The following is a 26,095-nucleotide window of genomic DNA, read 5'->3' as shown; positions in this document are numbered from 1 at the left end:
TCACCAGAAAAATAAACTTCAGCTTCCTGAAGTTCTCAGGTTTAGCTCTGATGAGTACCGTAACTGAATCAACTAAGTAAATAACTGAAATATTCTGATCTTACACACAGATAGTAGTATAAAAATCTGCTTTGCTTTTTACTTTAGATTCAAAATGCAATAATTCTGATCCTAGCCTTTTCTATATAGTCTTAGCAGAGTACAGTTTCTGGCTTATGATTTTAACAGTGGCAGATGTTCAGTATCTGTAGGTAAACACTGAAAATCACCTGCTTCATTATACTTCTGGGACATTAAATATCTTCTCTCATCTGTCTAATTCTTCTCATTGCCTCAGTAACGTGACTCAGCCAGGTGTGTATTATCTTTCCCAGATTCTTTTCTGAACATAGGATAATGTGCAGGAATACAGTTTGTCAAACACATTGTGTTTGAAAGTCTTTATTGGTAGAAGGAGAGGGAATGAGATTATAAAATGCCTCTAAACCTTCAGTGATGTGGTTCCCAGCTTTCTTATATCTGTTCATCAAATAAAACAGTCACACCTCACTTTTACGTATAGGACCATATAGTACAGTAAAATTTGTATTATGTGTACTATCTGACTGTTTTCAACATTTATGTTCTGTTAAAGTCTTTCAAGGTTCTGGATGCTTGCAGGATAGGTCTACAATATATTGGCTTTCTGTACCATAGGTCCTCTGCAGGAGGAGCTCACATAGGGCACTGAAGAATTTGTTCAGCTTCCTATACATTAGGAATATCCTGTACCTGACTGCTCATCCATGGCCAGGGCACCTGAGGAGGAGCTCAGTGGGAGATGAGGCTCCTTAGTCCCAGACAGGAAGCTCTCTCTGTGCTAGCAGTGAGGGTGGGAACAAATTTAGCCTTTTTCCATTTCTGCTCATGACTCATTCAGTGTATCCAGTCTCTACAGACATAAGAAGAAACAATCCACCTTTGTTAAGTGGATGACAGTAAGATCTCAGTCTTTAAGGCAGGTTCTGTGGTCCTGGTGTCTTAGATTCCGGTACACGAGCCAGAATAAGCATGGTCCTGCATAGATCCAGGAGCTGCACTCAGTGATCCTTGTGGGTCCCTTCCAACTCAGGATATTCTGTGATTCTATGATTTCTGTGAAGTATTTGCTAAGTGTGAGACCAGCACAGAGGCAGTGTGTGGACATGCTGGAGGTGGCAGGTGTGCTTCCGTAACTTCTGTAAAAAGATTGTTTGTGCCTTTGGAAGCAAAATCCTTGCAGCCCTGATTAAAATAAATATATATTAATATCTACATAGATATATTTAGTGTATTGGCACTGCTTGCTTTACTTGAACATTTTACATTGGAGTTGCTGAGAAAATTGGCCCAGATTAGGCCCAAGATAGCCATGATACAAAGTGATAGATGAGCAGCTGAGTCTACAGTGAAGCTGCATTCAACAGTGTTTTGAGGAATACATGCTGTTTTCATGGTAATGAGCTGAGCTGTGCTGTGAACTCTGTCAGTGTACTCTGAGAGAATTTGTCTCTCCTTTCCAGGTCAGACACCCAAGGGTAAGTCTGGTAGGGCTTTATAATGCAAATTTAGCCTTCCTTCCTTCACACTAGCAATGTTAGATGCTGACCCACAAGGACTGAGTTCAAGATTTCTGTGAATGTGTGGGATTTGAATTAACACAGCAATGAAAGACTCTAAAAGCACGTTCAGTATCTGTATCGCTTATATGCTTTAGAAAGTTAAAAATGCCCCTATCATGATGAAGAGAAAGCTGACAGATATTGCTTCTTGGCTTTAACATTTCCAGGAACCCACTCCTGGCACTTGGATGTTTGTTGAACAACTGGAAGTTTTGTTTTTTGTAATCTGAGAGAAAAAGAGTAGTGGGTTTATTGGAGATTGCTTGTGGTGGATAACACAGATAATTGAGCTGACTAATAAATAGTGAAGAAACAAATCCAAGCAAAATTGCTTATGTATGATCTTAGATGATTGCATCGTCTGAAAAACTGATTTCGTGTGTTAAAAAATATACAGCATATTAATGGACAAATGAAAATGCGCCAGGCAGTAACAACCATTACCTTTATTCATAAAGCAAATAACAGTAAGCTCAATAGAACACAGATAATCACCTGTTGGACAGATAACTTCCTGGAATACCCTAGGCTATACTTTGAATCCATCATATTTTCATGAAATAATAGAATATGAATACTGAATAGGTAAATTGCAGGTCCTACATGTAGCAAAGACACCCTACATTCCATTCTAGACCTTGCTGTATTTGCCCTGAAGGAAGTATATACTACTAGCCTTTACTACACCATCTAATTTCTCATTTCTCTGTCTTTTATTTTTGAAATGGGAATTTTTATAAAGTTGAAAACAAATACAGCCTATATATACTTCCCTGAGGTTCTTGTAAGCTCATTTCTCCAGCCTGTTGAGTCTCACTGAATGGCAGCACAACCCTATGGTGTACTAGCTGCTTCTTCTAGTTCTGTGTCATCAGCAGTCTTGAAGAGAGTACACTGCTGCATCATCTGGATTAGGCATGCCTGGTCTGCAGCCTGTGGGCTGCTTGTAGCCTGAGACTGCTAGCAATGTAGCCCCGCAAGACTGTAAAGTTCTATCCTGGTTACATGATTTTTAGCATTATTTTTCATGAGTTGGCTGCATGCAGCTTGAGTACAGGCTATGCAGGCAATGACAGAGAGGTGTGAAGGGGTGCAGTTCTGACTTTGCCTCTCGTGCCTGCCTCAGGACAGTCAAATTGAAATGTGTGTGTATTGCACATTGCATGCATTTGTATCACTTAGCAAGTAAAATACAGTGATTGCTAAGAAAAATACTTTGGAGGGCCACAAAGATGGTGAAGGGCCTGGAGTATCTCCCATACCAGGAAAGACCGAGTAACCTGGGTCTGTTCAGCCTGGAAAGAACACTATGTGGGGGATCTGATCAATGTTTATAAATGTCTAGAGGGAAGTGAATGGATGAGGTCAGACTCTTCTCAGTGATGTGTAGAGATAGGACGAGGCGCAGTGGTGCAATACTCAGACATAGGAAGTTCCATGTGAACATGCAGAACTTCTTTACCATAAGAGTGACGGAGCACTGGAACAGGCTTTCCAGAGAGGTTGTGGGGTCTCCTTCTTTGGAGATAATCAAGACCCATCTGGACACCTACCTGTGTGATCTATTGTATGGTACCTGCTTTAGCAGGAGGGTTGAACTTAATGATCCCTTGAGGTCCCTTCCAACCCCTGCAATTCTGTGATTTCAGCTTACCTACACGTTTGTATCTGTGAAGATACACAGTTTTTGTTATTAGGCAGACATTTCAATTATCTTATTTAATTATTAAACTTGAGTAAATATAAAATTGCCAAAATGTAACTAATCCATAAGGATTCTGAATGTAGACTAGTAGAGCCTGCTAATAACAATGAAATATGTGGTGTTAGGCATAACTTCTCCTTTGTGAATCTATGCTAAAAATGTAGATTATGGTAATGTGTAAATATGAAGTAGAGCTGTAGTTGATCCCAGGCGCAGTTATTTTGTCCCTCATTACACTGTTTTTTGATTGCACGTGTCTTTTCATCTTCATTTCCCTTGTAACAAGAGCAGTGTCCAGATGCAAAATAAAAATTAAATGGCAATGAAATCCTGGCTGTGTATAATTAATGTTGATTATTCTGCAATCTTATTTCAGTAGTGACGTTTTCCATTTTTCTTTTTTTTTTCTTTTACAGAGGGTATGAACTGTATGAACAAAGATCATGGGTGTGCACACATCTGTCGGGAGACGCCCAAAGGTGGGGTTGCCTGTGAATGTAGGCCTGGCTTTGAACTTGCCAAAAACCAGAAGGACTGCAAATGTAGGTAGATGAAGATTAAATTTCAAATGCCCCCAAATGTCTTATTTTCTTCACTGTTGTTGTTTTCCAGAAGTCAAGAAATCAACTTTGTTTTGGACAAAGGTGATTTGTGATTTTAGTAATGTGTTTCTTCTGTCAGCATTTTACTTGGGGTTGGGTAAGAGGGACTGAATAACAGAAGTTCAGCAGTGAGCTTCTCAGCAAAAATGCTGCCAACTTCTGTATCTTCCGATGAATGAAAAAAGTGGTAGATCAGTTTAATCCAGGCTTTCTCTAAAAAGCAAAGCAAGAAAAAATGATGTGGAGTATTCTAGCTTTTGAAGGACCATCATGATGGATGCACTGATAAATCTACTAATAGGTCTAATGATATATACATTACAGCTATCAAGCTAATATTGTTAATTCTTGTTTTTAAAGAATAGAAATGTTTACTGTAGTCTTGATTCTACTTCACACAGGCTACTTTTCTTGGTAATACTCAATTATTTCATACGTACTGTTCATAAATGGGAAACTCTGGGTGATGTATTCTAGAAGCTGAGATACTGACAACGTTCATTAGCACACAAAATTGGAAGCTAGAATTGTTCTGTACAGGTTAAAATAATTGGTCCTCCTTATTCACTTTCAGATGAAAGTGTTAGGTTTCTTTCTTATGGCTGCAGTGAGTGTTAGATTTGACTCCATTAGCTTGCCTTTCTATCTGGAAGCTTTTTGAGGTACAAAAAATAAATGAGAGTATCAATGAAGCAACATAAACCCATTGTGTGCTTTGCATGGGGCTAAGCTTTATTCTATTCCAGATTTTTTCTTCCTGAATTTTCCTCTGTTTAAGCATGCTTAGATAACACTAGTTCCAAAGTATGAATCCAAAAGAATCACCTTTGAATATAATCAAGAAATCCCACAGGATATTGTACAGCCTGATTACTTTTCAAAACCTGTGAGACTATACTAGGCAGAAAGCAAAAACAGAAAAATTGCCTTTATGGTCATTCTTGTTTTCAGGGTTTATTAGAAGCAAACATTGTGCACTGTTAATTGTGCTGCAATATCATCTACATTGGTGAAGTTGGAGAGGATGTTTATTTATACTGTTTATTGGTTTTTTTCCACTAATTGGTACATTCCTTAGGATTCATGTTAATTCTTTCCTACAGTGAAATGGTGACAGAAGAATTAGGGCCTCTTCTGGAATGATATTTCTAAATACTGTTCTGCCATTTAATAGAATGAAATACTTGAATTAAGTCAGTGCGCTGTGGTGTTCAAATTTTAGTTTGAATTATCTGAGATTTTTAAGGCCATAGAGCTTGCTGCAGATTACACCAGCCCCTGAACTCACAGCACATCATGCAAATACCTTCCAGAGTAGTATTTAAAATAATTATGTTTCTTGGCCTTCCGTATGCAAAGGTGCCTAAAACTGTACCCAGATAGCCTGGCACAATAACTGTAAGATTGTAAATAGCTATTTATCAAGTTCTATTTCTGAAACAAAATCTTAATATTTTAAGAAACTTTTCACAGCTGACCATTTCAATGGCATTTACTTTAATCTTGAGCTGCTGCTTTGCAAGTACTGAGTTTAGCTATGTTGAAGGAGAGATGCTTGTCTCTTTTCAGGCCAGACAGGGTCTGTTTCCTTGGTAAATACAGAGGGTTTCAGACTCATAGTGCCTGATATAATCTATGTAACCTTGTGTGAAGAGATGGCAGGTAACCATTATGTCACTAGATGAATTTTGATCAACCAGTTTGCAATTGCATCAGAATACTTGGAGAAATTTTCAGGAGCTCTAAGTATTGGCCCCCAAATCTACTAATAAGGGGCACGTTTCTCAAAGGAAAAAAGTATGTGTGTTAATAGAAGCTTGAAGTCATAAAAAATAAGTGGACTGGCTCCATTTTTTAAGCATGTGTTATGTAACTGTATCATTGCATGATACATGATTACTTATCACCTTATCATATAATTTCATACTAACAAGGCAATCACTCTTGGTGTCTTGCTTTGTTCATGATGGACGTTGCTCATTAACAAGGCTTTAGTTTGATAGTTTCCTTCATAATTCAGTGTCACCTCGTGCTTGCTGCCCAATGTTTGAATTCTATCCTGAACATAAAATTTTTAATTTCCTCCTGAATTTTCCCATGATAATCATTACAGTAATAGTCAGAGTGCTACTTAGGCATTGTTCATGTATTCAGAACTTCCTTGTGAAGTTAAGAAGTACTGTCCTGCCTAACTTACAAATGGGAGAGATGCTAATGTCAGAGCTGTTTAGTACTGACAGGTGATGAACAAGAAGCACTCAAAGCACAGTTCTGCATTTACAGCATTTAGTAGGATCAAAGCCAAGCTCCCAAAAGCTCCTTGCAGTGGAGAAGAATATAATATTAATGATCTGTAGTAGATGAGATTTACATACCCTGCCAAGCCCAAAGTAGGATTTTCATGTCAAGGGCAGAAATTAGAGTTTTACAGGGCTCTATTCACCACCATCCTTTCCTGACAGTGAGACAGGGATTCTCCATCTGTTTCCACAGACCTCGCTTTCCCAGCTATGCATTGAACACTTTGAATGAAACAGGAATGTTGTCTGCATTTGTCATTAAGGACATAAGCTATCACAACACTGTCTTATGTGCCCAAAGACTGGTAATTTGTAGCTTTCTAATCCTTAATATTGCAACCTTAGTGGGTTTTTTAATGTAAATTTTCAACATGCTTTTTCTCAGTTACAAAAAAACATCTTGTACACTACGCTAGGAAGCATTCAGAGAAGTGGTGTCAGAAAGCCATCTAGAAATCCACCAGGCAGAACTGTACAGATTCAGACATAATTCCTCAGCAGAGATGCATCCTCTAGATGCAAATCAGCAGTAAATTACCATCTTCTGTGTACATAAGCCATTAGAATAATATGCTTTCTTAGTGATTCTCTTTGATACTTCTTTGAAGCAGAAACATGAGATTTTAGGAATAGAAAATTTGTCTCCAGGTAACACTGGAAATTACCTCCTCTTTTGTTATCTGTATCCATGATCAATTTTCAGATCCTACTCGTGAGTGTGGTAGAACTAGAAATTTTTATAAACATTTTTCCCCTAAACATGGACAAAACAAGGCAATTTTTTTGTTAATTAGCTCTACTGCTTTTGCTGAAACTTGACAAAGTGGGAAGAATATGAAAGCAGATACATATGTATGCAAGTTTTAACCTAAAATATGTAGTTCTAGCAGAGTTATAAGCAAGTGAAAGCTGAATCTTTTAATGAAGGATACTAAATAACCTTAACTACAGCTATTTCTACCTGCTCCCTTTTGTCATAATGTTTAAGTGAGCAGGAGGGCTAGTGCTAAGTAATTTCAAGAATCTGGTCTAGTATGTTTGCAATAAAATGTTCTCCCACCTATGCCTGGTTTCAGCTTTTCAGCTTCTGCTGGCAGTTTCAGCTATTCACTGTCAGTACAAAGATCCCCAGAATGTTAAAAATGTAAGGCCATGCTAGAATAAATAGCGCAAACAATATTGCATTCATAGATTTATCACAAAGGAAGAGACACCCATTTGTGTAAATTATACATTTAATGGCCAAATTAGTTAAAAATTGCTGCAGTTCATCTGGATTTGCAACATAGTGGCTCAATCAACATGCTGGATAGCCATTTTGTCATGTAGTTTATTGCAAGAACAAAATTTCTTGTGCAGATTTGCAATATATTTGCAGTATATTTCATCTACATGCAGACGTGAACAGGAAGTTATTGTCTGAGGATTTTGGGGGGGTCGAGTGAGGCTGAATTCTGGTATCTTCTATCTTCCCATTGTTTTAACATGGAAGATGTTAAACTACCCTGTGCAGCCCATTCTGTGCCCACTGCCCTGTGGTGCAGACCCTTTCCCTGCCCCCCAGCTGCCCCTCCCCTGGCACAGCTCCATGCCGTTCCCTCGGGCCCTGTCGCTGTCACACACAGCAGAGCTCAGCGCTGCCCTTCAACTCCCTGTGAGGAGCTGCAGCCGCCATCAGGCCTCCCCTCAGCTCCTCTGCTGTACGCCAATTGCACAGAGTATTTCCCACAAATATGGCAAAGCTGTGGGAAGATTTCACCTATTCAGAAATCCCTGTGTGTTGTATATCCTAACTCAATTATCATACCATAAGAGCTAAGAGAAGGAGTGCAGCACCTTGATTGTACTTAAGACATGTGGTTGCTAAACCACTATTGTCCACCCATTTAATTGAAACTTGTTCTGTAGTGTTTGAAAGTGGTTTGTGTCTGTCAGAAATTTCCTTTTTGCCTTTTTTTGTTTGCCTCTTCAGTAGCACAGACGCTGAAGGGGCACACACATGGTCTACTACATAGCTGTAGAATCCACATTTATAGGGAAATAATGTTTTAAACAACTCTTTAGGATTTCTCATGAATTTGCATTGGTGCTTTCTGATAATAACAGAGTAGAGCTGGTTGTTCTTTTGCTTTTAAATATGTTGTGGGTTTTTTTTTTTACCTCTAAGCAAGAGAAACTTCTCACTGACTTTTTTTTACCAGTTTCACCTGCTGAGCTGTCAAGAGCCAGAGTTTTGACTTGAGTTGATTTAAAACAAACAAATAAACAGTCTAGGAAGAAGCTCAAATCCTTCAGAAAGATAATTTGCAAATATTTGTGAGAGACATTTGAAGGAACAGCATCAATCTTATGTTAATTGACTGAGTAGAACTGGAACTAGCGTTGCTGAAATTTTAGTGCACAGGAAAGCTATAAAACGAGTGTGTGATTCTGCAGGATGTACTATACACGGCATCAGAGTAGTGCAGTTTCATATAGAAAAGCAGAGTAAGAAACATTGCCTTATATTATGAGAATCAGAGCAACTGCGTTAAGATACTTTCATCTCTGCTAGTGGAGATTTTTTAGGCAAGGAATGCCTAAAAATAATCCCTGAAGTCCAGTTGTTTAAAATACACATTACTGGATGCTTATTGCACTTTAAAATAGTTAATAAAAATACAGTTGGTTAGAAATGTATTTAAACGTCTGGCGTAAACTGCACCTTCCTGTTAATTTGTGATGGCAATGCAGTCCAGCAGGAATAGAAATAATGAATCTCCAAGCAGTCCAAGAGGCATGCAGGGTCAAGGGGGAGGGGAGGATAGTTAAATGGAAGTCACCTTATCCTGGCTTAGCTCTGCTGGTGTGCAGCCATTACTCTGGAAATTGCAAGCAGCTGCTTTCTGTATCATGTACAGCTCCTGCCTGATCACATCCCAGACACAGCCAGCCAGAAGTGCAGCTCATGTTTGCATTCGAGATGCAGCCAGCTGATTCCAACACTCTGCTAGTTCTCAACTAGGCTACAAAACAGTATTTTTCTCTTACCCCCAAATTAAGCAAAATGTGTTACGTTATGTTGCACGCATAGTATGGCATAGAGAGGGAGCCATGAGAAAAGGATGTGTCAAAAACAATTGCAAATCTAAGAACAGATAAAAAGAAGTGAAAGAGGACAGGCATAGCATTGAGCAGTGAATATCTGTTTGCATTTGTAGATCCCTGATTTTAAAATCCTATTAACCATTATCTCGAGTTTACTGAATATTCCAATTTTTTGCCCTGGCTCTTGTATAAACTCTCATACCTAGAAGAAAATTCTGCTAAAGACCAGTATGAGGAACTTCCTTCTGGTTAATAGGAGTCATTACTTAAATTATTGTAACTGTATCCAAATATCTAAGTCCTCTGAAATTTATAGTACAACTGAATAATGATGGATTGAATTTCCCCTGTATCTGGCAATAGAGAAATATCCATAAAGATCCTAGTGTTAACTACCTGTACATAAAAAATAAACATTGAATTCAGTTTAGATCTGGTTCTTTTGGCATCAAGCTATGTGATTGCAAAAGATTAAATGAAACAGGGGCAAATTAGAGCCATTATATACCAGCTTAATATTTAAAAGCTATTTTGTCAGAAATTAAATCCATCATGTGACAAAAAAAAAAAAAAAAAAATTGAATCTAATTCTTGCAAACTTCAAAACTCTACCTATCAAGAAAATATGCTTGCTTTAGTGTTTGTTTTTTTTTTTTACCTGACAACATTTTAACTGCTGAAAGCAGTTTTGCCCTTTATGCTTGTAAGCAAAAGTAACCTCTCCAACTCTCTGTCTCTAGTTGAGGCCAAGTACACCACCGGGCCATACTTACATTGTACTTTTTGTCTCAGAGGAGAAAACTCCTGCATTATTTTTAAACATTCGTTTACTTTAGGAGGACCAATACTTAAAATAATAGGTTTCAGGTCTTACGCGATTCTTGTCTTGCTGTTTGATCTCTGCTTCCTCCACTTAGAAAGCAAAGAAGGAGAAGAGAAAGGCTGTATATAGTCTTGAAAGTATGTCCATATTAGAGACTGCTCATTTCTTTATGCCATATACATCACAGATAAGAAACATGAAGCTTTTAGGAAGAGATGAAATTGGCTGTCCGCCTATGCTGAAATTACTAGTAGAAATAGGCTACGGGAAAAGTAGCACATGCTTCTATTTTCTTTCTCTCATTTTCTTTACTGTGTGGATCAAAAGTTGAGGCATGGGACAGGAGTGTGTCTAAGAGAATGGGGCTCAGGAAAAGTGTGGAATGCAAAAATGTAAATACAGATGTTATGTTGCCTTACGTCTTGGTTTGTTACTGCTCTTGCGTATTCTGAAGGGCCCTCAAGACTAATTGGTTTCATTGTCATTTTATTTATGTATACATATATACACATTCATTTGGGGCTTAACTAGTAACCTGTAACTATGGGAATGGAGGCTGCCAGCACACCTGTGATGACACTGATACTGGTCCTGTGTGTGGTTGTCATCAGAAGTATGCCCTGCATTCAGATGGACGAACCTGCATTGGTAAGTACATCTCTGCAGCACGTTTTGTTTCATATTCCTCATAGAATACATATGTGCACATATGTGTGTGTGTGCGTGAGCGTGTGTGCACGTGTGTGTTTGTATCTCACAGGAATTTAGCACCATTGCCAAGAGAGGTGTGTAACAGCAGTTCCTAGCCACATTGGCAAAGCTATATACAGAGAGAAGCATTTGTGCGTGTTGTGTTAAAACATTTGTTAACGGAGTACACCTTTGTTACTCTTTTGTAACTTGTTATTTCTTTTCATAACTCTAATGATTTTTATAATAAAAAAGGTGTAAAGCTTTCATCATGAATGAAAGTTCAGCTCTTCTGTTCATTTTCACGGGTAAGACTTCCTTGCGTAAGTGAGGTGAGGAAGATGGCCTTCTTTTTTCTAAGCTGCTATTGGGGAAAAAAAATTATTCACTGTGACATGCTTTCCTCCCTGTTGTATTTTATTTATTATTCTAAAATGTTCGGTACTTGTAGTCAATATGCTTTCACAAAGATTATCAATAGGAAGAAGCTATTCAAGATACAAAGCATCTTGGGAGATGCTGTGCAAACATTTATGATTATAAAATGGATTATTTGTGTAACAGTTTCTTTCCACTCTCTGCATTTTTAAAACAAAAAGGGATAATTTTGCATAATACAAGTTAGAATTTGAAGATTCTTACAGATCAAAACCCGAAATGCATAATAGATAAGTATTACGATCTTGCTGACTTTTTTTGTTGTTGGTTTAATTTCACTTCCTTATTAAATCGTGGTAATTCCCTGAGGTTAAAAAAAAACGGGCACGTATTTATCATCTTTTCTCTCCTATGTCATTACTGCAAGATGAAGCAGTTGATCTAAACGCCATGGAAATCTGTCAGTTATCTTTAATGTTCTCTTGGTCAGATCCATGGCATGAAACTCAGGGGCTGCACAGAGCCTCACTCGCTTCTGATGGGTTTGATTGCACGAATTTTGTGACGGGATGAGAGCTGTATTGGCAGGGGTAGAGCTGAACAAGGTTCAGCACTGAACTCTGCCTTGCTGTGTTGTGCACAAGCTATGGCTCAGCTTGTGGAATCTCTCATCCAGTCCTTTTTGATTAACACGGTGGGTTCAGTCTTACAGGCCCTCCCTGAAGTCTGTGGCAGTTCCAGATGCAGAGAATTTGGAACTAGGGCCATAAGAGCAGCTTAAATTAAATGGATAATTGATCTTCTGTTTCTTAGCATTCACTAATATCCTCAGATTGATGTTTTATATTGTCCAGCATGTAAAAATGGTTTCCAAAGTTGTGTACATTGTACCTGTTTTTCACTTTTTTTTTTTTTCCCCATTTTTGTAACGTAATACATAGAACTCCATGTCACATTCCTTGGTCTTGTGATAAAAGTCACATATTACTGCCTGTGCTGATTTTCTTCCCTCTAAGTAGTTCTTTCTCTTAGACTACTTTTTAATATTTTTATTTATTTCTTTATTTTACATTTTTATTCCTGCTTTCTGGTGATGGTTCCTGATTGCCTGTCTTGTCTGATAACTGACGTTCATTAATGATTTACAGAGTAAAATAAATAAAAAACTCAAACAAAAGCCTCTATTGCAGCCTGATCCCATCTAGAACTTGTTCAGAATGAAACAAAACAACTTCTTGTTACTACTCAACCATGTAGTGTTACCACAAACAAAACCTGCCAGCCTCCTCCTCCTCCTCACTTCAGTGATTCCAATGTTTGCTGTCTTCAGTGGTGTATATATTCCAGTCATCACTGCAAGAATGCAAACTTCTGCAATACCAGAGAAATACTTTTTTGACCCCTTGTCTAACATATTTTGTCCCTGTTTAACTTATCCTTCTATTTTTTATGTTTGCTGCATGTGAAAGTCCCCACCTGCACTTTGATTTTTGCTCTTCTAATTCCTTCTCTGTATAAATCATTGTATTTACCAAACTGCTTCTTCCTCACTGCTCTCCTGTATGATAAATCTTTATTTTTATTTCACTTACCGATCATTTCTTCCCACACTTGTGACTGTTTCTGTGTATTTCTAATGAAGCATAACCAGGCTAAATCCTCATTATGCTGTCTGAAACTCTTACATATAGGATATCTGAGACTACCTTGTACAATGACCTTTGCTGACATCGTCTTGCTTACTGCATGCTCATAAAGTTACTAAATCCTGTTCTTGCAACATCTTTTCTAGCATTGAATGTTTAGCTAGTAGTGTTTCATAGACAAGCAGGCAACCAGCACTGCCCAAATTGATCTTTTTTGTGTTTGTTTGATTTGTTGTTTGTTTATTTTCGTTGTTGTTTTTGTTCAATTTGCATGCTGTTGTTTGACTCCTCTTCATGACGTGTCAATGTGTATGAGACTATGTTGCACCCGTACCCATCCATCACCGGACTCTTCTTGCTCTCTCTGTCTATCTTGATCTTCCTGCCAACTTCAGATTGTGATGTCACCTGTAGCCTTAATCACTTTATGGTGTGTCTTTAGTAGTTTGTTAAGCTAGCATCCTTGAGTTTTAATTTCCATCATTAACACCTCTCTGGGGCACTCATGTCAGCTGTCTTTTCTCCAGTAGGAATACATCTTCGTATATCCAGTTAATTACTTTGTAGTTGGCCATTCTTTCTCCTCCCCTTTTTCTTTCTCCTTTCCCCAGTTTCCCATTAACTTTTTCCTGGGGTCTCAAAGGGAATTAACTCTCTAACGGGGATTTAGTGCTTTCATGCCTTGCTTCTTGGCTTCGGCTGTGCCATGCCAAGAAACTATCTTAGGCAGTGGAAAATTGGGCTTGTGATTAACCAACTGCTCCATGTTTGTCCCTTACTTGTGTTTTAGAGAAGGATGAGGCTGCAATTGAGAGTTCTGAGTACAATGCCACGTCAGTAGCTGATGTGGACAAGCGGGTGAAACGGCGGCTACTTATGGGTAACACTTTTCTTCCACTTCCTTTGTTGTGCTCTCACTTTTGTCTGTATGTGTGTGGGGGGAGGTTCTTTTTTGGTCTCATTTGGTCTTTTTTGGTTTTGGTTTGGCTTGTGTTTTTTGTTTTTAAGCTGGCTTTATCTGTGTGAAAAGGTCACCAATTTTTTAAGTCCTCATCTGTTGTACAACTTCATTTCTTGTTTTTAAACTTTTTTTTTCGTAACGCTGCAGCTTTAATGTTCAATTTCTTCTGCACAGAAAGAAGCTTTTGCCATTAACCTTACTTACCTTATGCAAGCTACTTCTTATATGTGAATTGTGTGTTTGTGTGTATGTGTTGCTATAGGACTCCTAAAATATCTCATGTGTTGCAGATTTGCCTTTTGACTTAAAAGTGGATGACGGTGATTATATAAAACAATGTTCTATTACATATGTGGTGTTAAATGAACAACTATATTTGACTACTTAGAATTTGCTGTGCTTTTGATCGAAATGTAAATATTATGACTGGAAATTGATTTATTTCCTTTGTGTAGCTATGCTAGTAACCACTGAAAGATATTTCCCTCATGACTAGTGTGCTTCCTTATGTTCATTCAAGAAGCATGGCTTGTTTCTCTGTTGTTGGAGCCTGAGAGTAGAGAGATGAGGAAGTGCATTGGACAATGTAGATAATTCTTTAGCTTCTCTCTGTTAACCCACTGCTCACCATTGTGCTGGTCTTCTTCATATTACATGCATGGCCTTTTGGGAACTGAAATAGAAGAGTGGCTGCATTTCTGCCAATTTCTTTTCATGTGACAGAGGGCACAGGATAGCATAGACTGCTGAATGATGCTAGCATTTTGGAGGCTTCCAAGTGGTTTGTTACTTTGTATTTTCAACTCTGATGCCTTAGGCACCACATGTAATATTTCCATTAGTTTTTAAGCATAGTGAGCATTGATGAGGTGTACGAAAAAATCCGTATACAAGATAGGGGTTCTTCAATCACTGGAGAAATTAGGGCACAAGAAAACTGCCGTGTTCCCTCCTGGTAGCCTATTCCTTTCTTAAAAGCATTAAGCCTGTCACAGACTGCCCTGCTAGCTCTTGGCAGACTGACCTCTGTCTGTAAACATTTACACCTACCTTGAAGGAGTACCTCTGGAAGACCAGAGCCCAGATTACTGTGCTCATACTTGCAGTAGGTGGCAATGCTTATACAATTTTCATATCACTTTTATCTTGCCACCTATACTAAACCATCTTCTTAGTCATAGGTCAGCAGACAGTAATGCAGGAAATGGCAGGGTGTCCTAAGTCAGACATGGTATTAGACGATAATACTGCGGTGAAATGTTTTCTCTCCTGTAAACACCTGGTCATATATTCCTTTATTTCTTTATTTTTAGAATATCTGTGATTGCTAATTAGCAGTTAATTCACAGATCTAGCAAGTGAACAATATCCATTTGCTGTTTAATGATTCACTGTTTAAATTGATTTAAGGTGACAGAAACTGTGTAGCCGCTCATCTTGCTTTCTAAAGGCGAGAGTAACAATTTTAGATAGTAAGGTCCATAGTCTCATAGAAAGCCACTAAAAAAGCATGGAAAAGACCAGTGTACCATTGGAAAATCCAGTCCTCAAGGTTGAAACAGTGAGATTACCTTGCCATTACCAGTATGTACAATATATTTTAGAGAAACTGAGCAACATAGCACACTGCTTTGGTACCTCAGCCTCTAATGGAAATAATTATCCGGCATGAAGGTGTGTTCACGCTGCTTACAGAAGTTCCAGCAAACAGATGTTGAATATTACAAGCAACAAGATTCTTAGTTACGCTGAGTCTGCAAGTTCCAAGTGGAGTCTAGAAGTAGGTTTTAGAGAGACAGTGAAAAGAAATCAGAATTTGTATTTGCAGAATACATTGTCTAACTCTTTGGTACCTCTTGTAAAAGCAGGTATCAGCCAACTGCTTAGTTTCTAGACAAGGCTGTGTTTTAACAACCCGTTCCTTAGAAAAACATTAACTGGAGCTGAAAAGAAATTTGATTAGTAAATGTCAGCCAAGTGGGTGACTTACTACTTAAGTATCTCTTTAATTGTTTCTTTCTGCCGTTTTCTGATTTTTAGAAAATCCAAAATTGTATTATTTTTACAGTCTTACTGCAGTTCAAAAGTGTAGCGCTTTTCCATGAAATCTGATGTTTCTTCAGATGTTTTCTAAACAGCCATCTTAGAAAGTATTTGAGGGCTCCTCAGGAAACTTTTCCAGCTCTTGTAGGTGGACTGTGATTTTTGACCCTGCTGTAGGCAGTCATGGGAGAGTAGGAAAAGTTGATGACTTTATGTAATTTTAGCAAACTGATGAAAGATGCTTTCAATTACAAGACCTGAGTTGATAACTTCTAGGCCCCTGTCAGTCGCTATATTATTAAAATGACTGTGATCTTCATAACAGTTACTATCATCCCAGGCTAAGAATAATATTGCATGAGAATACTTTGGGATAGTGGGAGTGCTGTCAGACATGAGAGCTCGCACAACTCATTTTCCTACAGGAAAACCGACTGCTTCTTTATCTCATACTGACTCTTGAAAGGTCTGTGTCCCAGTCACAGTAAGGTCCTGTGACTTGTGGCTAAATCTGAAATAGGGAAAAGTAGATAAAATACACTCTGATCCCTGTTGTTAGATGTTTTTATTTTTTAGATCTCGTGAAGCAAACCAGAAACTGCAAGAAATTTTTAGAACCACCCAATGATTATTAGGAATTTTCATCCAATTTCTCTCATAACATTCAGAAATACAGTAGGCTTCCAAATGTCCTTCATTTCCCCTGCTCATAGCAAACTAATTGGGTTCAGGGTAAAGAGTACTCTCATTAAAGAAATGTCACTGAATGACTTTTCTCTGATCAGTGAATGTGGCACCATCTTGCTGTTCCTACGGCTTGTTTATGTTTCTTGCACTTCCAATTCAGTTGCCATTTTAGAGGGAAAATGGGTGTGCTCTTAATTGTATTCCAGATGGGCTTTTTTCTGATATAGGCTGGAGAAATTTGCACCATATTTCATTTTTCTTCCTTTTCTCTCTAGTAGTCAAACAAATCAAGTTAATTTGGTCTTGAACCTGTGTAACTTCAGAACCTCTACGAAAACTGCATTTCCTTCCCTCACTTTCAATATACCTGTTCCATGCTTTTCAGAGGTCACTGTTTCAAGATCCCTTTGTTTGGCAATAAAATGCTCTTCTTTTGGTTCTGTGAGGTTGTAGGATTAGTTCCTTCTTGTCACAAGAAGGCAATTATACAAAGATCCTTTTATTGTATCCTAGAACAGTGGTGCTCTGATACATTGATACTGTCTTGAACTTAAGGAAGTGCAGCGATATTGAATGTTTAAGGTCAGAATAATGTTACAAACGGCAATGATGCTGTTGCTACAAATGTCTTCAGATCATCCAAACCGTGCACTGAAATTTATTCCTTGCAAGATGTGTTCATGTCATCATAAGTCAGGATGTCTCAAGGTTTTGCCGTTGGACACTGGTTACTTGTGTCATCAGTAAGGCAGCCTGCCTCAAATATATAGGAGTGTCATTCTCTTTCCTTCCCTGGAAAATGGCACACAACTTCCCTACAGACCATTTTCATGTCATGTGAAGTGCTTGTAAAGTGCTTTGGAACTGTCCTGGACTTTGTATCTACTGGAGTTTACCTCTGCCTAGGTTGCTTCTGCGTTGTCATGTTATAAATGAACAGGAGTAGAACTGTCAGCTGAGAGCTGAACCATACCCTCCACAAATTCAACGTTCCTGAATTTTTTAGTGATAGTCCTTCAGAGAGAGGCCACTTGAAGCACCATTCCTGCTCCTGCAGTTTCCCTACACAGAAGCTTGTAGAAACTATGCAGCTCTTATCAGTCCTGTACGTTCTGTGCTTCTGAAAAATCAAGATCCTCTGTCAGGAAGCTTACACAGGGCATGAACTCAAGATGGCATGCACCTAATGTGTGAATGTCATGCTGATAATCATAGGAGGAAAGTGGACTGTCACTCATTTGAGACATTATATGCACATTCATATGATAAGCCACCCTTCTTTCTCCTAGTCAGGCTAGAAATTCTTGGGATTTCAGATCTGAAAAGAACCAGTGGTATATGTTGGTCTTAAGGCTAAAAAAAATCTCAGATCTTAACTTACAAAGATGTACACCATGTATGAACATGCATGTGAGTAGCATAAAAACTTCTTTTTTAATATGCTATCTTCTTTTTACTTTTGTCTCTTTGACACATTGCAATTTTGAGGGTTATAGTCTTTTCTACTGAAGACTGTAAGCTTGGTAAGGAGCCATTATGGCTTTTGTTTTGTAGGAATCATATAATAACTGTTCTTAAAGACTTCTTAGTCTGTTATGCTTACCTGACCCAAGCTGTTGCTTCCTGCCCGGTGTTTTGTTAAGAATGTCAGGACTTAATCTCTTTGAATCACTGTTTTTTGCCAGTGGAGACAAACAACTCTACCTTGACTGCAGGGAAATGGAATCAACAAAGTTAACTGGAATGACTGGAGTCTCATTATTACAGTGATTTTTCTCCTGCCAGATATAAAATATCATCATACCAGTGTGGAATCCTTCACTGGTCATTCTTTCAGTCACCCCAAGACCTCTCGTCTGATGGTTCACTGTGAATAATTTCTTCAAAGTCTTGAATTACTTAATGAGTATGACACACAATGATTGTGTGATTCATATGGAAATCCACCTGGATTTCAAGATTCTGTGAAAGAGCCAAATTTAGCTGCTGTCTGTCTTGGGAAGGAATGCTGCAGAACTTTAGAACTTGTTGAAGCCACACTTTCTTTACATAAAAACATCTTTTGTATGATAAAAGCTTTCTGGCAGAAGTCTTTCTTTTTTTCTTAAAATTGAGTTTTGTGTGAAAACTATAGTTTTTATGTTGCTTTAGCCTGCAGTGGTCTTCAGAGATAGGAAGACAAAGTACATGCAGTTCTGGTTAGGTTGTAAGAAATTGATACACCCTTTCATGGTGATTTACCAGTCATGTTCAAGGGATGCAATTGGGCTTTAAAGTGTAGTTGCTCTGTTATTGGAGCCATTATTAATAACTTACAGCTTGATAAGGGCACAGCATTCTTCCATTTTGATAAATGTAGGATAACAGGAAATGAGAACAGGTTTCAGACATGCCGTGTAACACACCAAATACCAAGTTATTGGAATAAACTGTTATGAACTCTGGTTTTCCATTAGGAAATTTTTTGAAAGTCTTAGATTGTTTTGTTCCAAAGGGAAGTAATGAATTTTATAGTCTTAATTCTTGATTTTTGATCCCCTTCAGAATTGATAGTTTACAGATGATTCTATTTGATATTGGAAGAGCAGGAAGAAGGGCAAACAAGTGTTAATTTTCAAGTGTTCTTTCAAAGCAATTAACTTCTGACTTAGTTACAGCCTACTAAGCACTACTTTGAGACAGAAACACCTTTTCAGGATGTACTTCAGTTCCTAGCTTTGTTGTATTGCCTCCCGAGGCTCTTTCAAATTACTTAAAATATGTCTTTATTTCTCTGAGTGTCATGTATCTGATTTAGAAACGCTTGCTATCAGAGAGCTTTTGTCAGAAAGCCAAATGCGCTGCTCTGTATGCATCCCAACCTTGTGTTTTGATCAATAAAGCATTTAAAACATTATTGACAGGCATATTGTCAGGAGGATCTCTAATTCAGTTACTAACAGTGAAACCAAGACCCCACTTTAACTCTTTCTGTCAGTCCTGCTTTGCTGTATGAAATCACAGCAAACAGGCAGAGGAATCCCTGAGGTTATTCATGCATTCTCTTCTCTCCCAAGGGCAGTTCCTTTCATCCTGAGTTATCGTCACTTTTATTCATTGAGTTTGTGAATGGTGTGCTCATTCCTGTAAAAATCCTTTTTTGTTGTTGTTGTTTTTCTCATTTCTTTGCTGATGATAAAGTCTCAGACCTTATCCAGAATTCCTTCCAATACCTTCCATTGTTTTGCTTTTCCATTTTAAATGAAAGGATTTGCTGAAGGTCAAGACGTAATGCCCTCTATCAGTGTTCAGCATATTTCAGTTTTTCTTAAAACGCAGCTTCTCTCTTTAGAAAAGACAGCCCAAAAAAAATTAATAGTGCTGGTTTTTAGTGTCCAGAATGGACCCATCCAGTGTTCATTATAAAATACCCGATACGATCTGTCATGTGATGATTCTTAAAATTTGTACTATTCCCCTGAGGATGAATAGAGGTTTTCTGAAATGAGAACTGCAGGATTTGTGATTCACTGCAAGATTCACCTCGTCATTTCTTCACACATTCAGAATGTGGTAGTGCAGAATTCTCATCCTATTTTCATGCAAATAAAATTCTACCAATCATGAAATTGCAAGGAAATGAGGAGACAAGCATAACGGAGTGAAGAATTCCACATCCTGCAAGTTACCCTTTCTGTCTCACCTTTTTCATTCCCTGAATATGAAGCTCTTTCAGTTTCTACTTCTTTCTGTTCACAGCTATTTGTTTCTTTCATTATGCTCTTCTGAATGCTTTTTCTCTACCCTTTCAGCATCACAGGGCGTAATTTGCATGAGAATAACATAGTTCTGACTTAACTGAAAATTCAGTTATTTCAAGTTGTATGTTTAAGTTTCTCCTTGTGCTTGTTGTTCTTTGGGTCTCTCCTTCTATCCCACTCTCATGTCATATTCAGCACATACTGCCACTTGCAATACAATTCTTTTTACAGAGAGCAGCATGTATTCTCTATTTAGTTTTCTTTTTAGCCAAACCATGTATACCCTATTAAAAGCAAGTTCAACTGTACAGTCAACAGCACATTTTCCTCCAAAATTGCCTTTTCTAATTTAAACTTTATTGTCTTCCAAGTTTCAGATTTAAAGAATTTGTGTAATTTTGGTTGGAATTTGAGTGGGATTTTGAGTGGTTTTTTAATCTTGTTGGATAGCCTTTGTTAGGCATGGCCACACAGTTCACCTGCATATACCACTGATGCCATTAGTCATAAAGCTGATTCCATAAGATTCCTAAGATAACATAAATGTTAAGTGGAGAACTGCACTAAACACAAATCCACTATACATGGAATTCATGTACATATGTATTTGGTAGAGATTATGCTGTGATATTAACATGGATTGAAAAGATAAGATACGAGCACAGGCTACCACGTAGCCAGGCTTTTTTCAGTGTGAAAGGAGATAACACATTTTAGCTTATAGTTAAGGGCTCATTTGATCCCAGATGTTTTTTTGTTTTCAGTTGAATGACTTTAGTGTTCTTGAAAGTGAGTGAGCCAGTTCCACTCAGCTGAGTGATTAGGCCTTCTCAAAATAAAAAATCTTAAATGTATGGTTTTTTTTCCTTCTTAAAAAATTACCCAATACCTGGCCTTTGAGATTTTGCTCTAAAAATAAATTCATTTAAAAAGTAAGACAGTACTAACTGACATCCTGCCTACTCTGTCTAGAACTGGTTCTGCAGTTTCTTTTCTGCCGAGACATACTACAAAATCTATTGGGAATAAGTACAGAACATAAAGCAAATGAGATAAGGGTGCCAATTTGTACATTAACTACCTATCTGATGAACATTAATGGGCATTTTTAAGCTTTTCAGTATTTGTTCTTACATGTTGCCAGACATTTTGCTTTCTTCGAAAGGTACCTTTCATCTTTCCTCACTTGTTTGAATGTACAAGTTCTCCAGTCTTGTACATGTAGCTTGGGGAATCAATTTGTGTTTCACTGTGGATTAAATGAAGAAAAATCAACTCGTATTTATGTGCTTTAGGATAGATAAGCATGTTATCACAGGGGCAGTCTACAACAGCTTTAGTCAGGGTGCTGCTGAGGAGCAAATTGCCAGTAGGTTAGCCCTGTTTGTCTCTCCACTAGGCAATATTAATTCAGAGACATCTCATTAAGAATAATCTATTCAAGGTAATCCATATACCACTTCCTAGAACAGCTAAAACAGGGAGCACCTAGATCTACCAACCTGCCTGATTAATTTGTTTATGTGTCTGAACCCAGAATTTAAGACAGTAATTCTGAGCATTAAGGTACTGTGTTCAAGTCTTGGGCAATATTCAGTCCAAGTGTAGAGGTAGTTACAATTATGTTCTGAAGATTACTCACTTATTCTGAGTATTATTACTCTGGGCAAGTAGCCCAGACAAAACTGGGTAACCTACTTGAAGTTTGGAGTTCCAGACAGTTCCATGTGAATTACTCTTTGGCTGACATAAACAATGATTCCAAATAATATCCTGTAATGTGGTACACATTTTGGGAGCATAGCCTGAACAGTCTATTTCTGCTGACCCAGTAAACTTTAGGCTACTGCAAGCAAATTCCAAAGAAGGGCATTGAACTGCTTTGACTTGCACTATGGTCAGTGTCATCGATTCACTAGTCTTACGAACTAGGTAGGGAAAATATGTCCCTTCGTGTCCTCCTTTCAGCTGTTGTTACTGCTTACAATTTCAGCCTCCACAGTTTACAGAAATTTGGTGAACTTAGAAAAAATTCTTTATTTTGAAGGACTGTTTTTTCCTCTTATCTCTTTTCAGTCTTAAAAATCAGACATTACCCAGATCTATGTTTCCAGACGTTAAGCACCTCAGTGATCTTTCAGATTTGAGAATCAGCACAAACCCATCTCTCCAAGTGGGGTGCAATTACCTTTAGACTAGTTACTAATTACTGACTAGTGAGAGAAGAGGGTACGTTCTTGTGGTGTCTTAACCAGCAGGCAGCTCAGCACTACACAGGTATTCACATGCTCCCCCACACAGGGATGGGGGAGAGAATCAAAAACAGGTATAAGTGCAAGAACTCATGGGTTGAGAAAAGGACAGTCCGGTAAGGGAAGAAAATGAAAAAAATAAAATGATGCATAATGCAATTGCTCACCACCTATCAACTGATGCCCAGCCAGTCACAAAGCAGCAGATAACCTTCCTGACCAGTTCCCTTCATTTTGTTGTTCAGCATAACACCACGTAGCAAGGGATATCCCTTTGGCCAGTTTGGGTTGGATGTCCTGGTTCTGTCCCTGGTCCAGACTACACAATTTGTTTTCACTGCTTCTACTTTTGGCCTTCTCTTAGGTCATCTTTGCATGTTACACATGCTGTTGAGAATAGCCCTTCCATTTAGTTGTTCACTGCTTTTTCCAGTCATTGTTTTTTGATCAAGAAGTTGAAAATAGATAGGGCTTTTTAGGTCCTGCTGACTGCAGGTTGCCATTCTGGGTAACTGGAAAGGATCAGATAACCACTTCTCTATCCAAAGGAAACACCTTGTTGCTAGAGGTTTGCTCTTCTTTTCGAGCCTTATGGAAGACAGGATTTTTGGGAAAGAGCTGCGTATTGATGAGAAAAAGGGAACTGACACTGATGGATGTTTTTACCCTTTTAATACACTCTGGGTATAATGTGCAATTAAGTTCATCCTCCTCCATGCAGAAATCCACACGGCATTTCTCTGTCATGTCTTGTTCTTAAGACTGTATAGACCTGCACTGGTCTACACTGAAGAAGTATTCGTCAAGAGTTGCTCTGAAAGTAATGCCTACTATTTTATTATGTTGGTCCTCAGCATGAGAGCTGGATGTTGATGGCATGGCAGCAGAGGCTGAACCTTCCAACCAATTTTGATTACATTTTGTTGCCATGAGACTGATGGCAGTGGAGGGTCAGTGTGACAAGATGGTGTCTGACATGGAAGTGCATATGAAGCAAAGTTGTGTCGCTGAATTCCTCCGTGCAGAATAAATAGCACTCACTGACATACACTGATTCTTGGTGAATGTAGAGATGACAGCAACAGTGGGTTACCTCTGCTGCTGCAGATGGTTACAAGAGCAGAATGCGAGCTCTTGTTTATTTTTGGCAAAGGTGCATAGCTAAAAGTGGTGACTATATTGAGAAAAAGAATTTCGTTGTAGCAGAGAATTTGCTCTATCAAATAATGTTATTTGTATCTTTTAGTGTTCTTTCTGTGGAAATAAGTACAAGGCATTCTTCTTGGGGTGACCTTCATAGATCGCCTGGCGTCTTGGTAGCCTGCACAATCCACACTGTCTGCAAAATAGCACTTCTGCTTTTAGACAGCAGTAGGACACACCCAAGTTTTATTCAACATCTTTTTCTGAGCGTTCTTTGTGACTGCCATCTGGTTTAGCCTTCTTGTGGGAAGAGCAAGCTTACAGTGTAGTTCTTTCTGTAATTTGAGTTCATCAGTGACCTCCTTACTTGCTCACCGCTTATGCACCACACAAAGTTGTAGGTCTTTAAAAATGAAACAACAACATTGTTACTTGTCTGCTTCATTCCTTTTGGCCATGTACAGCCTCTTTGGTTTTTTAAGCCTTCCTGTCTTGAAAGAGAATCATTAGAAAATTGTATATTATCTTAAGCAATTTTTTCTTCACACTGAACAACGCAGCAAGTGTTTTGGCAGGTTGACTGAGTTTTGATGTACATGTGCAGGTGTGTGCCCACATTCCAGAGCTTATAGAATTAATTATTTTTTTATGTAGAATATAAATAGTGCCAGTTCAAAACAGTGGACCATGTTCAGGACGAAATGGAAAGATCTTCTTCTGTTATATGAAGCATCCTTGTATGAATCCTGTTGCATATTATACTAATCTCGGAGTGGACGGAAAAGAAGAAATTCTATTAAGATTTTTTTTCTCCGAAGTGTTACATTTGGTGAGGAATATTATATTGTCAGGGCAAAAATTAAATTAAGATTGTGTCATGTTGAGACTCTTAATTTTGGTGCTACCAATAGTAATTTATGTACTGTCTGTAGTGATAAAAACAATGGCGTTTAATGTTTCTCAATCATGTGTGCTAACAACTTTCAAAAGATATAAGAAATACCATCTCTGTTTTACACAAAGAGACTAATATATCACAAAATTTCATGTGAGCCCCAAGTAATTAGCCAAGAGTGACACAGCAGCTTACGGGAAACATGGGAAAAAATTAGATCTCTACTTTTGTGCTCCAGCTTTCAGAACTTGAGCTTTTCCTATTGGAAGTACACAAATATCAGATTACAAAGAAAGAGGTGCCTGATAGTGAGCAGACATGCTTTCTGCTCTTTTATTTGACATGATGCTTGCTGTGTTCATGGTCCTGCCCTTTTCCTTTTTCTCTTCCAGTACTCTATATCAGAAATAAATGTGAAGTAAAAGTGAAACTGAGCTTTAGTCTCTATAGAATAGGTGAATCAGTCTTCCTGAAACATAGATTCAGGTAAGTTGGAAGGGACTTATGTAGATAGTCTGATCTGATCTCCTGCTCAAGGAAAGGCCAACTACCCTGGTTGTTCACATCCATGTGCAGCTGAGTTTTTTATATCTCCAAGGACAGAGATTTCACAGCCTCCTTGGGTACCTGTTCTGATGTTTGACCACTCTCCTTGTGAACATTTTTTTCTTTATATCAAGTTGAAATTCCAGCTTAAATTTGTTGCTTCCACAGTCCCTGTGATCTGACCCACTCTCCATATTATCCACTTAACCATTCTCTTTTTGTTGCTATGGCCATAAGGATACTACAGAAAATCATGCCAAAGTACTTCCTAAATGTAAGATGAACAGCACCCACATCCCTCCCTTTATTCACAGATCAAGTCATGTCATTGTATAAGGTTATTCTGTTAGACTGTCATGATTTGCCCTTAGTAAGCCGATTTTTAAGTGTTCTCAAATCATCTTCTCCTTCATGTGCTTGGAAATGATTTCCATTATGACTTTTGATGTGAGGCTCAAGTGAGTTTCCCAGAGCTTCTCACTTGTCCTTCTTAAGCTTTCTTCGCCAATCATCAGGAACCATACCTCATGACTTACAAAAGATTCTATTGAGTGTCCTCACTAAGACATACATTACTTTATAATCTTCAGATAACTACCTCTTGGTCCACAAATACATGTAGATTTATTTTGGTTTGCACCATATCTCAGTTCCTAAACCTTGTTTTGAATTTTAGATGAAATTGATCTGAGCTTTGAAAGTCTAGGTTTGTCTGATTTTCAGTAATACCCTTGAAATCACATTATGTTCTTTTGGCCATGAAGATAAAATGAAACTAAAAAGATTGAAGGGAGATTTTGAATGAATAATGAAATAATTGACAATCTCTAAAAACCAAATTTGAGTAGAGGCTTACATTTTGAGTGCTTATATTGTACCTATTTCATAAAAAAACGAAATGGAGGTTATCAGAAATGTTCCTGAATCATGATAAACGAATCCAGTTCCAGGAATTTA

At 38.1% G+C, this 26,095-nt stretch overlaps 1 protein-coding gene across 4 annotated transcripts in view; it reads left to right on the top strand.

Moving 5' to 3' along the window:
* SCUBE1 (signal peptide, CUB domain and EGF like domain containing 1) overlaps positions 1–26,095 on the top strand; it is a 200,471-nt gene that overhangs the window by 101,071 nt on the left and 73,305 nt on the right. For 2 of the 4 annotated variants that reach the window (XM_072329364.1, XM_072329353.1), the window contains exons 5-7: positions 3,762–3,887; positions 10,689–10,805; positions 13,662–13,751. In XM_072329364.1, the coding sequence (XP_072185465.1) occupies positions 3,762–3,887; positions 10,689–10,805; positions 13,662–13,751 (333 nt within the window). The remainder of the gene's footprint in view (positions 1–3,761; positions 3,888–10,688; positions 10,806–13,661; positions 13,752–26,095) is intronic. The other 2 variants (XM_072329372.1, XM_072329380.1) reach the window with 1 other exon arrangement.

Source organism: Excalfactoria chinensis, chromosome 1 (genome assembly GCF_039878825.1).
Source record: "Excalfactoria chinensis isolate bCotChi1 chromosome 1, bCotChi1.hap2, whole genome shotgun sequence".
Classification (NCBI taxonomy): Eukaryota; Metazoa; Chordata; class Aves; order Galliformes; family Phasianidae; genus Excalfactoria; species Excalfactoria chinensis.
Note: the sequence above shows the minus strand (reverse complement) of the source record. Positions and strands in the feature narration are given on the sequence as shown.